Here is a 13,836-nt window from a genome sequence, read left to right on the forward strand (position 1 = left end):
TGTCTTCTCATTTTCTTTGTTTTCCTCCAATTCCCCAGACTCTAAGTTTCATTTGTAGAACCTTTCTCTTTGACTCTTTCTAACCTTGAAAGTGGTAGTTCCTCAGGGCTCAAAATTTTATCAAAATATACTAAATTTATAAGTTAACGACACTCAAATTGATAACCCCACTGTCTCTCTTGAACTGCAACCTGTAATAGCTCAGCCAGTAGGCTAAAGTCACACCAGATCTGGTATATACAAAAGTTGACTTTTGCTTTTTTCTCAAATCCACTTCTAATGTTTCCCAATTCAACAAAATGGCGCCATCTTTCCTACTCTTGCTCAGGCCCTACAAACTAACAATCTTTTTTAATCCTCCCCTCCCCCACCCCTCCTTCTTCTTCAGCAAATCCTATGTTTTAGATCTTCAAGGTGTATTCAAAGTTTGACTTTCTCATCACCTCCACTGCTATTAAAATCCAATCCAAATATCATCATCTCCACTGCTACTAAAATCTAATCCAACTATCAACCCCTCTCACCAGGAATTCTGCAAGGACCCAAATCGATATCCTTGCTTCTAAAATACTGTTTTCAAATTTAAATAAGACAATGTAATTCCCTTCTATCCCAAACCTTCCATAGCTTCATGGAGTCATGCTGCTGTTAGAACAACACCCTGTCTTTACTTTATTTTAGAATATACCACATGCTCTGAATACTGGCACTAGCCATATGGGACATCTTACTATTCTTCCAACAAGCCAAGAAGTTTCCAGTTTTACATAGTCCTTCCCCCTAGGATTCTCCTTCTGTACATCTTCACATTCATTCAGGTTTCTCAGTTTATTTGGGTCTATGCTTATATATCATAAAATTGTATCTTTCTAAAACAGTAACCCCCATCATTCCAACTCAGTTTTATTTTTTCTTCTTGACATTTCATAGCAAAGACATCTCATTATATATGAACTTCTGAGCTTATTTTTTCTCTACTGATATATTGTGAGTTCCTTGATGAGATAAACATTTTTTTTTTTATGTTATATGCCTTGAGCAGCATCTAATGTATAGAAAGCAAATGATCCTAAATGTGCTTTGAGTGGTCAAGTGATTGCAATCCAGGACAAACCATAAAGATATTCTTTAGCTCAGAGGTTTTAAGAAAGATATGTTATGGTTTGGATGTGAGATGTCTTCTAAAAGGTCATATGTGAAAAAATGAAAGAAGGTTCAGAGGAGAAATGATTGTGTATGAGAGCCTTAACCCAATCAGTGAATTGATTCCTTGATAGAATTAACTGAGTGGTAACTGAAGGCAGGTAAGGTGTGGCTGGAGGTGGTGGGTCACTGGGGACATGCCTTTGGGGTATATATTTGTTGAGCTGAGCTTAGTCTCTCTCTACTTCTGATCATCATGTGAGTTGCTTTCTTCTGCCACACTCTTCCGCCATGATATTCTGCCTCACCTCCAGCCCTTAAGAATGGATCTGGATTCTATGGATTGTGACCTCTTAAACTGTGAGCCCTGAAATAAACTTTTCCTCCTCTAAAATTGTTCTTGCTGCTCTTTCAGTCACAGCAGCCAAAAAGCTGTCTAAAATAATATATAAACTGTTTTATTAATAGTTTTTATAATAGTTTGGAATGCAAGGTGCCTGGAAGATTAGCTTCACGTATTTAAACGTAACCATGCACATGAAGCATGTTATACAATGATTACATACTATTTTGCTAGGACTGCATAATCAAATACCATATACAGGGTGATATCAAGGGCATAAATTTATTTTCTCCTAATTCTGGAGGTTAAAAGTATGAGTTCAAGGTGTTGGTAAGATTGGTTTCTTCTGAGGCCTCTCTCGTTGGCTTGCAGATGGCCATCTTCTCTCCTGTGTCCTTTTTTTTTTTTTTTTGGTACCAGGGATGAAACACAGAGGTGATTAACCACTGAGCCACATACCCAGACCTTTTTTATGTTTAATTTTAGAGCAGGATCTCGGTCAGATACTTAGGGCCTTGATAAGTTGCTGAAGCTGGCTTTGAACTTGCAATTCTCTTGCCTCAGCCTCCTGAACTTCTGGGATTGCAGGTATGCACCACTGTGCCTGGCTCTTGTGTTTTCATGTGGTCTTTTTTCTGTATGTATCTGTGTCCTAGTCTCCCCTTATAAGGACACCAGTCAGATTGGTTTAGGACCGGAGCCTAGGACTTCATTACCTTAACTATCTCTTCATCTCCAAACATAGTCACCTTATAAGATAAGAGATTAGAGCCCTGACTCATGAATTTGGTGGGGGAATCATTAACCCATTTCAGAACTCATATTTGGTTGTGTGTATGTGTTTTGTTTTTTTTTGTTGTTGTTGTTGTTTTTTTTTTTTGTTTGTTTATTTTGTTTTTTAAATCAGGCTCCAGAGGTTTGAGCTGAGCAGTATGGCTGAAAGACCCTCCTGTGTATTTTCTTCAACCTGATTGCAATTCTGCCAGTACTAATTTGTTTTCTTAAAGTATTCTGTCTCTCTTGAGATTTTCTTTTAATATTGCTAAGAAGTGGGAACGGAACAAGAGTAAGAGATGCCACATCTCATTTGCATATTACTGTATCAACTGGGTTGGCCAGTCTTTCTTCAAAACCATGTGAGAATAAGACATAGGAGGAGATTTTTGAACAGAAAACGGTAAAAGCACAAAGTTTGTGAAAACCTAAGCACATGATTTCTAGGAGAAAGAGCAACAGACAGAAGGAAAGAAAGGGACTTCGTCTACTAGCCATTTTCTTGGGTTGGTGATAAGAAGCACCTTAATAATTTTGCCTTCAGTTAGACTACATGCCTACCAGTGATTTCACAACTTAAAGAAGGTCAAAGGTATGTGCTGCTCACAGTGGCACACACCTGTACTCCCAGCTACTGTGGGATCCAAGGCAGGAGGATCACAAGGTCAAGGGAGTCTGGGTAACTCAACAAGACCATTTCTGTTTTAGTCAGCTTTTTTGTTCCTGTGATTAAAAGACCTGACCAGAACAATTGTAGAGGAAGAAAAGTTTATTTGGGGGGCTCATGGTTCCAGAGGATTCAGTCTTCAGAAGACTGACTCCATTCCTTGGGGCTCAGGGTGAGGCAGAACACTATGGCAAGGGGTTGCACGTGATGATCAGGAAGTTGAAGACTTCACTCGCCAGATACAAAATACCTACACCAACACAACCCCCAATGCCCACCTCCTCCAGCCACATCCTTCCTGCCTTCAGTTATCACTCAGTTAATCTCCATCAGAGTATTAATTTACTGATTACTTTAAGGCTTTCATAATCCAATCATTTCTCCTCTAACATTCTTGCCTTGTTTCACACATGAGTTTTGGGGCACACTTCACATCCAAACCATAACACTATCTCAGAATAAAAATAGAATTATGGAGGTGTAGCTTAGTGGTAGTGCACCCTGGATTCAATTCCCAGTACCAGACCCAAGAAAAGGTGGTTATATACTGAATTACTGAATAAAGTTTCACTAATGTTGAATAATGGTCAACACACTCAAGCTCTGCTTTGACAACTGATTTTCATCTAACAGTTAACTCAACAGCCAGCTGATTTAGGCACTTTCTGCCAATTTAAAATGGCATTTCATAATTCTGGCAAAAATACTATTCGTATACAACTAAATAGTTGACTATACTATGTTTTCTTTATTTTACATAATAATTATTGTGTAGAAATATTTTAAATTTTGATTGTAAGGTCTTTTATGTTTATTGCCATTATCCTTATTGGATAAAGAAATGATTCTTTATTCTTTCAAGTCATTTATAAACAAACCAACTTGACAAACTCATATCAAGTGTACCCTTTGGTTACCACTGCTGTATTTACAAAACAAAACCTTTAAGCAAGATCTCTCAGCACAGCATTTCCAAATTCCCTTAGAGATGTGCTCTTTTTATATTAAAATCCACAGCTACTATTCATAGGTATGTCATATTTTAGTTTCCAAAGCTAATTGTGGAGTTTTAAATTGACTTTTTCAATCTATAGGCATCCCAAAGTAGTAAACATCCATCAACTACACTAATGATAGTGTGGAGAGAGATAGAGAGAGAAACAGACACAGAGAGAGTGAGTTAAAATATCCTAATCTGTCATCACTGGTGGCCAAGCATCAGTGGAGTGATACCAGCTTAATCCATGCGCTGGCTTTCCTACCAGTTGAAATGCAGGAAACACTACTGGGGCTGCATTGCAGAGGAAATCTCATTAAAACAGGGCTGGTTAAAATACATATGCTTCCAAGGATGCCACGAAGATGAGCAAAAGCCAGAGTACATGGTGATAAAAAGCAAGTATAGTTGGATAGGGAACACTGTTGTTTTTATTTTTTTTTTAAATGTAAGTTCCGATGTTCCCACCTCCCAAATCTCTCCGTTTTCACACACCTGATTTTCCTAGTTTGTGTTCCTCTTCCACAACGCGGAGACCTCAGCTCATTATTGATTTTGCATGGAGACCAGTTTTCTACAACCCAGGAATACTGATTGCACTCACTGTAACACGGGACTGCCTCATGCACCTGTCAAGAACAGGAAAGAATAAAAAAAAAATTATGTGGAACTCTCTAAGTTATAGAAAAATCACTTATCTGTTAGTAATACCTGCTGAATATAACCCAAGAAATAACACTCTGGCCCAGACTGCCAAATTACATTCCTTGGAAGATGTGGTTGACTTATCTGAATTTACTGACTTGCCTGAAGAAGCATACAGGGGAATGCTTCAACTAAAATATGATCTATGCCTTCACAGAAGAGAACAAAGGACAGGAATTTCTTAGCACCATGAATAGAAATTCCATTATCATTTCCTCAAAGAGCTCACATGGTATCTGTGAGATGGTCCAACTCTCAACTACATGGCATATTGTATTCTCAGATGTACTTTTGCATGTCAATTGAAACAATTATGTATTAAGAAATTTCCTGCTGAATATAAGCATTCCTAAGAATGCATAAGGAAAGTGGTATTATTTGCACTGGAAATTTCTTCTTATGCCTTCAAACAATCAATGCTAACAGGCAATCATTTAGCCTCTTGGGCACTGTGGCTTCATATGAATGAAGTTGTTTGTAGGATGTTTTCATAGCATAGCTAACACACACACACACACACCACACCTCACAAGACAGTTACTGCCAGACTGTTAGTGGTTCCTTGTGATTACTGACTATCAACATTTATAATTTTATGGTGAAAACAATGAGTAAATTTAATAAATTCTTAGGTAATTTCTTTTGCATTTGTTTGTGGGACTTTTTTTTCCCCTGAAATGGCATTTGAATGGGCAGCCAGTTCAGTGGGTCAATCTTTTTGAAGCTGCATTTATCAGTCATGTCTTCTCAATATGGAACAGAACCTTCTCTGTAAGTAAGAGAAGTAAGGAAAAGAAGGCTGCTTCATAGCATGATTCCACCCAGAAGTCTCCAAAGATGGCGCTAGTACAGGTGTACTGGAAAAGAACGAACGGCTCACCAATTACCAATACGATTAATTAATGCTCTTCCTTTTAAATAAGAATTTAATAGCAGTCCTTCCCTCCTTTTGCCTTCCTAATTCCATAAAAGTGTGAATGATGACTAGAAAGTGCTTTCCAAACACAACCACTGGTTGTATGTTCCCACTAAAATCGAGGGCGAGCACTCTGTAATGGGATAATCAGAAAACAAGATTGGAGCTCTGTCAGCACGTTAGCTAGAAATCAAATGAGAAAAGGTGATTTGTGAGACTATTTCTTGGGAATCACAAATAACGTCAGAAACTATTTTTAACCATGGGGTTCTATTTGGCTCTCTCCCGCACAGCTCCCAGGGAAAAGAGAAACCACAAGGTAAAGGATATGTGAGGGCAAAATCAAAGGAGATGGGAAAAGAGAAGTGGAAATGGGCGTGAGGAAAGTAAAGAATTAAGTAATAAATGGATTGCATCTCATGCTGTGAATGCGGACAGGAGGGGAATGAAAGGGTCAGGAGAGGCTCCAATATGAATAAGGAGGTGAGAGTTTGTAACTGCCCTCCAAAACTCATAGGGTAGTAAAGAAGAAAAAAAAATCTACAAAAATGAAAATGCATGACCCCAACACAACAGATCCTAGGAAACAGAGCTAGCAGTAGAAGGTGGAAAGCTGGCCTGATTGAACCATGTACATGAAGCTTTCATTGACTTTATGGGTTGTTTCTATAATCTTCAATAAATATCAATGTAAATTAATTTAAACAAAGCATTTTGGCTTTCATATGAAATATAAGAAAGTACCTCCACCAAAAAAAAACCCTTTTTACAAATAATAGACTAAAAATTTATTCAAAAAGCATTTCCCCTACATTTCACTCATGAACCTAAGAACAAATGGATGGCTATCCTCTTTGACATGGATGTATTTTTTCTAAAGCTATCAATAGAAGGTAGAGCGTTTATGTCCCCTTCTCTTTCATATGAAACCCAAGGTCAGAATGAGAAGGAAAACCTGTCAAGTTTCATGTTCCTTTGGTCTAAGCATTTGATTCCTTATTCATGTATTAGCTAACTGCTTTAACTCTGTATGCTCCCATGCTTCCCCCTGTGGCAGTGTAGCTAACCACAAGGACAGGCTATTGGAAGACAGGACAGGTCTTTGTAGGAAGATATTAAGCTATTTTTCTTAACTGTGAAAACAGTATTTCTTAAAAAAAAAGATTTCCCATCCACATGGAATTACTTGATCTGTTGCCCCTTATGTTTTATATTTTTTGGTACCGGGGATGAAATCCAGGTCCTTGCAAATGCTAGGCAAGTGCTCTACCACTGAGCTATAGTCCCAGCCCATCTGCTATTTAAAAATGTCTTCATGCTATTCATTCTACCTAACAAATCTTTGCTCTTCTTTCAAAGCCCAAGTAAATCCTTCCACCTCCATAGTTCAGGGTTGGCATGCTTTGGGCTGAGGCGTGTGTGGTGGTTAGGGCCCAGCAGTGCTGCTAGGAGAACAAACGTGTTTGAAAGTCATCACCTTGACTCCTTCTCTGTGTTTCTTTTCCTCTCACTACTTTTTTCTTTTCCTCACCTTAGTCCTAAATACACGTATGGCCACTTTGGACTTTAAATACTGCTCACAGAAATGCAATTTGTACTCTATATACCTGCACAGGCCTGTAGTCCTGTGTGTCTCCTGGGGAAAAGAAAAATAATAACTAGTGAGTCTCAGGCAGGGAGGGGTTATGTATTCGTGAAGTCTATATTTTCCAAGACATGGGGTGAATGGAGGTGTCTAATCAGTATTTATTGAGTTGAAACCACTTTTTGAAGAGTCCCAGGCTGTAAGTAGCCTTCATTTAATTCTCTAGAGAAAACAGGCCCAAAGAGGCGCTTAATGCACAAAGCACAGTAAGAAGGAACACAAATGGAAATGTTGTCTTTCTGTAATGTAACTTGGTTGAAGAATAGCTATCACTCTGTCACTAAAAAGTGCAGCTTCACAATTCTGTAGAAAGGAAAGGCTGGCCTGGGAGAATTGCAAGAACTGGCTCCTTAAAACTCCAGTCTACTGGGCAAGGACTCTTACCTGGAGGACCAAAAACACTCACAAAAGGCAAGAATGAAACAGGGCATTCAAGGATAGAAATTTACTACCTAGGTGCCTGATTTCTTCTCCTAAGTCTTTAATGTTCTAGTTATTGCATATTGTCCTTTAGTTGGTGTTTATATATTATTGTAGTTTTATAATGGGAATGTGTTACAGCATGGACTTTATCAGGGAATCATAAGAAAATGTTCTGAAGGAGAGAAATGAGTCATGATAAAATTAAATGAAAATCACAAATTAGAAGGAAAATAACAGGGTTTTTTAGATACTAAAAAAAAAAAAAAAAAAAAAAAAAAAGAAAGAAAGAAAGAAAATGCCAGGGAAAAATCTAAATCCTATTAATGCAATTGAAACTAAAAAAACAATTTGAAAAATTGACAAAACAATAAAGCTGGTTCTTTGAAAAAATAAATAAAATTGACAAACTCTTAGCCACTCTAATGAAAATAAGGAGGGAGGAAATTCAAATTACTAAAATTTGTTATGAAAAAGGAAATATCATGACAGACACTATTGAAATACAGAAGAAAATTAGAAACAATTTTGAAAATTTATATTTCAGGAAAATAGAAAACCTCAAGGCACTGACAAATTCCTAGAGGCATACAATCAACACAAACTGACTCAAGAGGACATACAAAATTTAAACAGATAAATTTCAAGGAAGGAAATAGAAAATACCATCAAAAGCCTACCAACCATGAAAAGTCCAGGACCAGACGAATTCACAGTTTAGTTCTATAAGACTTACAAAGAAGAATTAATACCAATACTTCTCATATTATTCCATGAAATAGAAAAGGAAGAAAGCCTTCCAAATTTATTCTATAAAGCTAGTATCATCCTGATACCAAAACCAAGGCAGAGACACATCAAAGAAAATGTCAGACCAATATCCCTGATGAACATTGATGCAAAAATTCTCAATAAAATTCTGGCAAATTGAATACAAAAACATATTTAAAAAATAGTGCACCCTGATCAAGTGGGCTTCATTTTAGAGATGCAAGGTTGGTTCAACATATGGAAATCAATAAATATAATTCATCACATCAATAGATTTAAAGATAAGAACAATATGATTAAATCAATCGATGCAGAGAAAGCATTTGACAAAATAAAGCAGACTTTTATGCTTAAAACACACACAAAAAAAACTAGGGATAGTAGAAACATACCTCAACATTGTAAAAACTATCTATGCAAAACTCAAGGTCAACATCATTCTAAATGGAGAAAAATTGGAAGCATTCCCTCTAAAAACTGGAACAAGACAGGGATGTTCTCATTTGCCACTTCTATTCAACATAGTCCTTAAAACGCTAGGCAATACAATTAGACAGACACAGGAAATTAAAGGAATACAAATAGGAAAAAAAGAACTCAAACTACCATTATTTGCTGACAACATGATTCCATACTTAGATGATCCAAAAACTCCACCAGAAAATTTCTAGAATTAACTAATTCAGCAAAGTAGCAAGATATAAAATCAATACCCATAAATCAAAGGCATATCTGTACATCAGTGGTGAATCCCCTGAAAGAGAAATTAGGAAAACTACCCATTCACAGTAGCCTCAAAAAAAAAAAAAAATCAAATACTTGGGAATCAACTTAAACAAAACAGGTAAAAAAGACCTCTACAATGAAAACTATAGGACACTAAAGAAAGAAATTAAAGAAGACTTCAGAAGTTGGAAAGATCTCCCATGCTTCTTGGATAGGCAAAATTAATACTGTCAAAATGGCCATACTACTCAATGTGCTATGCAGATTCAATGCAATTCCAATTAAAATCCTAACGTCATTCCTTATAGAAATAGAAAAAGTAATCATGAAATTCATTTAGAAAAAACAAGATACTCAGAATAGCCAAAGTGATCCTCATCAGGAAGAGAGAAGCAGGAGGCATCACAATACCAGGCCTCAAACTATACTACAAAGCTATAGTAACAAAAATGACATGGTATTGGCACCAAAATAGACTTGCAGACCAATGGTACAGAATAGAAGGCATAGAGAAAAACCCACATAAATACAGTTATTTCATATCAGACAAAGGTGCCAAAAAACATATATTAGAGAAAAAATAGCCTCTTCAACAAATGGTACTGGGAAAACTGGAAATCCATCTGCAACAAAATGAAATTAAACTCTCTCTCTCACCATATACAAAACTCAACTCAAAGTGGATCAAGGACCTAGGAATTAGTCTAGAGACCCTGCACCTAATAGAGAAAAAAGGTAGGCCCAAATCCCTATCACATCAAATTATGCCCTAACTTCCTTAAGACTCCTAAAGTGCAAGAAATAAAATCAATAATTAATAAATGGGATGGATTCAAATTAAAAAGCTTCTTCTCAGCAAAAGAAACAATCAATGAGGTGAATAGAGATCCTACATTTTGAAAGTAAATTTTTGCTACATATATGTCAGACAGGGTACTAATCTCCAGGATATATAAAGAACTCAAAAAATTAACACAAAATACAAACAACCCAATCAATAAATGGGCTAAGGAGTTGAACAGATACTTCTCAGAAGAAGATACCATTCAATCAACAAATATATGAAAAAAATTTCAAAATCTCTAGTAATTAGAGAAGTGCAAATCAAAACTACTCTAAGATTTCATCTGATTCCAGTCAGAATGCAGTTATATCAATACAGACAACAATAAATGTTGGCGAGGATGTGGGGAAAAAGGTACACTCTCATACATTGCTGGTAGGATTGTTAATTGGTGCAACCAATCTGGAATGCAGTATGGAGATTCTTTAGAAAACTTGGAATGGAACCACCATTTGACCCAGCTATCCCACTCCTCATTCTATACTCAAAGGACTTAAAATCAGCATATTATAGTAGCACAGCCACATCAATTGAGCCACAGCAGCTCAATTCACAAAAGGTAAACTGTGGAAGCAAACTAGATGCCCTTCAATAGATGAATGGATAAAGAAACTATGATATATATATACACAATGGAATACTATTCAGCATTAAAAGAGAATAAAATCATGGCATTTGTAGGTAAATGTATGGAGTTGGAGAATATCATACTAAGTGAAGTAAGACAATCTCAAAAAACCAAAGGCTGAATGTTCTCTCTGATAAGTGGATGCTGATCCATAACAGGGAGAGGGGAGGCATGGGAAAAATGGAGATGGTTGATGGGCAAAGGGGAAGGAGGGTAAAGAGGGTGCATGGGGGCAGGCAAGATGGTGGAATCAGATGGACATCATTACCCTAGGTACATGTATGACTGCACATACAGTGTGATGCTATGTTGTGTACAATCAGAGAAATGTAAAGTTGTGCTACAATTGTATAAAAGTAAATAAATAAATAGATAGGTAGGTAGATAGTTAAATAAATAAATAAATAAATTTTGAGGGGGAAAAACCCTACATCCTCTGAGAACAACATGGTTTCATTCTAGAAACAGATTTATTTTTTACTTCTGAATTGGGGACATGGGTTTTTATAATTTTGCCAGTTCCAGATTCATATCATAAATGCATTCATTTAGTTTTTTTTAAATATTAAATAAGCCTCCGCTCATTGCAATTGATCATTTTTAATGATGTACTTCTTTCTGATATGTAGACTGACTACCCGGCATAAACCTGGGACCATGGTCTCACTGGGAAGGAATTTCATGGATCTGATTTTCTATTGCAATCAACTTCTGCTCCAGTGAGGCTCCCAGTCAAGACCCAGGTAGAATTCAGGCTTGACATTTCCTCCATGTTGGCTACTGTGACTATACAGTAGAAATTGGAAATCAATTCCAAGACCCTTCTGGAACCAGAGATGCTAACAGGTCAGACCAGGTCTGTCCCATTGGAATGTGAGAGTAAATGATCCTGAGGAGTAGTGAGGTCTTTTAGTAAAGAACTATGGGGTCCTTTCTCTTCCAATTGTTGTGAGCCCTTTATATAAGATGTACAAATTTGCCTCTGATAAAGTCCAGGATCTTCAGTCCTTAATTCAAATAATTTCCCTCCTAGCCCTTCTCTATCTATCCATGCTTTCTCTCTTTCCCTTTGGCTCATACTTTTCCTCCACAGGGGTTCCCCGGGATACATGCTCCCTCAACTTACAAAATTCTGACCTTTTTCTTATTCAGTCAGTAACTAAGTTGTTCTTCCATTCTGATGGGTACAGAAGACTGGAAAGTATCACATTTATACAAAGAACTTTTGTTTCTATTGTTGTCAATCATGCATTTATAACTGCTTACACACAATGCAATAAATGAAATGCTAAAGTTCAGTCCTAATGCAACTATATCCACATGCTATACAACTGTGCCCATTAATAATCTCTGGTCAGCAATGTTATCAAAATAATGTTGTGTAGAACTTTATATCTTATAAAATATATTCTATGTCTTAAATCTTGGTCAAAGTTTGTATGATCCTTATTTACAGAAAATAATAAACTCTGAAGAAGGCAATGGCTGAGTTGGTGATCAAGCTTGAGAATCACGTTTTGAAGAGGCCAGTGATCAGCTCTTCCCACCAGCTCTTCCCGTTTAGCTTGTTTGGGTTTATCACCATACACCAAAAGAAACTATGTTTTCAATGCTAATATAGTCAGCCTTCTGTAACCAGGAGCACATATTCAGATTCAAACAACTGCAGATCATAAATATTCTAAAAGAAAAAAACTGAATTTGCACTGAACATGGACAAATTTTTCCTTGTCATTATTCCCTAAGCAATACAATATAACATATCATTTACATTGTATTAGATATTTTCAGTAATCTAGACATGATTTAAAGATATATATGGATTATATGCAAATAATATGCTGTTTTACATAAGAAACTTCAGCATCTGCAAATTTCTGTATCCATAGAAAGACCTGGAACCAGTTCCCCTAAGAATAATAACAGATAAATGTAGTTCTAAATTCCTGAAAAAGGAAAGCCACAAACTGATTTTTTGTTTTTTTGGAGGCAGGTTGTTGCTGGGTATTGATCCCAGGGATGGTCTACCACTGATCCAGATCCTTAGTTCTTTTTATTTTTATTTTGAGACAGAGTCTGCTAAGTTGCCTGGGCTGGCCTTAAACTTGTGATCTTCTTGCCTCAGCTTTCCAAGTTATTATAGGTGTTTGCCTCTAGGCAGGCAAGTTATTTATCAGTTAAATGATGCCAATTTTCTTATACAGAAAAAAAATTTGCATATGCAATTTAGGATTAATCTTTGGAAGGAAGACTCCTTTGACAATTTCAAAATGTCAGAATGACTTTCAGAAAACTAATTTCCAAGTTCAAAGCAAGACGGGCCTATGTTTTTAGGGTGATTGAACTTCTTTATGTGAAAATGGGCAGATTTAAAAAAAAAAATCCACCAAAGTTTAAAAAGTAGAATCAGCAGGAAAACCACTATGCCTGTCACTTTGTGCTATGGGTCATTTGCAAGGGCGGCATTTAGAGTTAGGTTTTTCTGGAGATCCTAGGTCCACTGATCAATACTCAGAGGTGTTGTAACTGCCAATGTTAGTTATGATACTCAAGTGTGAGGCCCTGCTGCCCTCTGCTTCTATGAATTGTCACACACTAGCTTCTGTAGTTCCACAGAAGTTGCAAAGCCGTTCTCAGAATGCCCTGAGCTTCCTATCAGGCTTAGCTATTAAGATTCACTATTCATTTTAAATTACATTATGTTTTCAATTTTGATATTAAAAATCTAAAGATGAGCCAAATAATTTGAATGAGCCTTATGCAAAAAAAAATTACTAACAAATAAATTACTGAACTTTAAAGCCAATGGGAAGTTTATTAAAACAGTAACTGTAGCAGCTTTATTTCCTGTCTCCTAAGAACAGTTGTTTCCAACCTGGATGTGCAGACTCTAAGGATGTAGCCTAATTACAAGGGGCCCACAAATGCATTCATATACCACACCTTGCCTGTAGTCTCAATGAATAACATAATCTGAGACAAGTTGGGATCATCTCTTGTCAAATGAATATGGCACTGTTGTGATTAATGAAATTTTAATTTCATTTGACAGCACTGATGAATTTGAATTAGCTTTTCTCTCATTAGGTTCTTTCCCAAACTAGTCTGACTGAGAGGATAAGATCCTTGTAGAACAAAAACGTAGGGAGCTTCTGTCTTTTCATATAAATAAGAGAAGAAATTGATTAATAAGAGGCTATAATCTAAATCACATTATTGCTTATATTTGATAAAAGGCATGTAAAGTCCTCCTTCTA

The 13,836-nt window shown here is 36.5% G+C and overlaps 1 protein-coding gene across 1 annotated transcript in view; it reads right to left on the bottom strand.

Moving 5' to 3' along the window:
* Positions 1 to 13,836, bottom strand: part of Thsd7b (thrombospondin type 1 domain containing 7B) — a 705,560-nt gene that overhangs the window by 87,300 nt on the left and 604,424 nt on the right. The window contains exon 15 of the mRNA XM_027936850.2: positions 4,420 to 4,553. Coding sequence (XP_027792651.2) covers positions 4,420 to 4,553 — 134 coding nt within the window. The remainder of the gene's footprint in view (positions 1 to 4,419; positions 4,554 to 13,836) is intronic.

Source organism: Marmota flaviventris, chromosome 11 (genome assembly GCF_047511675.1).
Source record: "Marmota flaviventris isolate mMarFla1 chromosome 11, mMarFla1.hap1, whole genome shotgun sequence".
Lineage (NCBI taxonomy): Eukaryota > Metazoa > Chordata > Mammalia > Rodentia > Sciuridae > Marmota > Marmota flaviventris.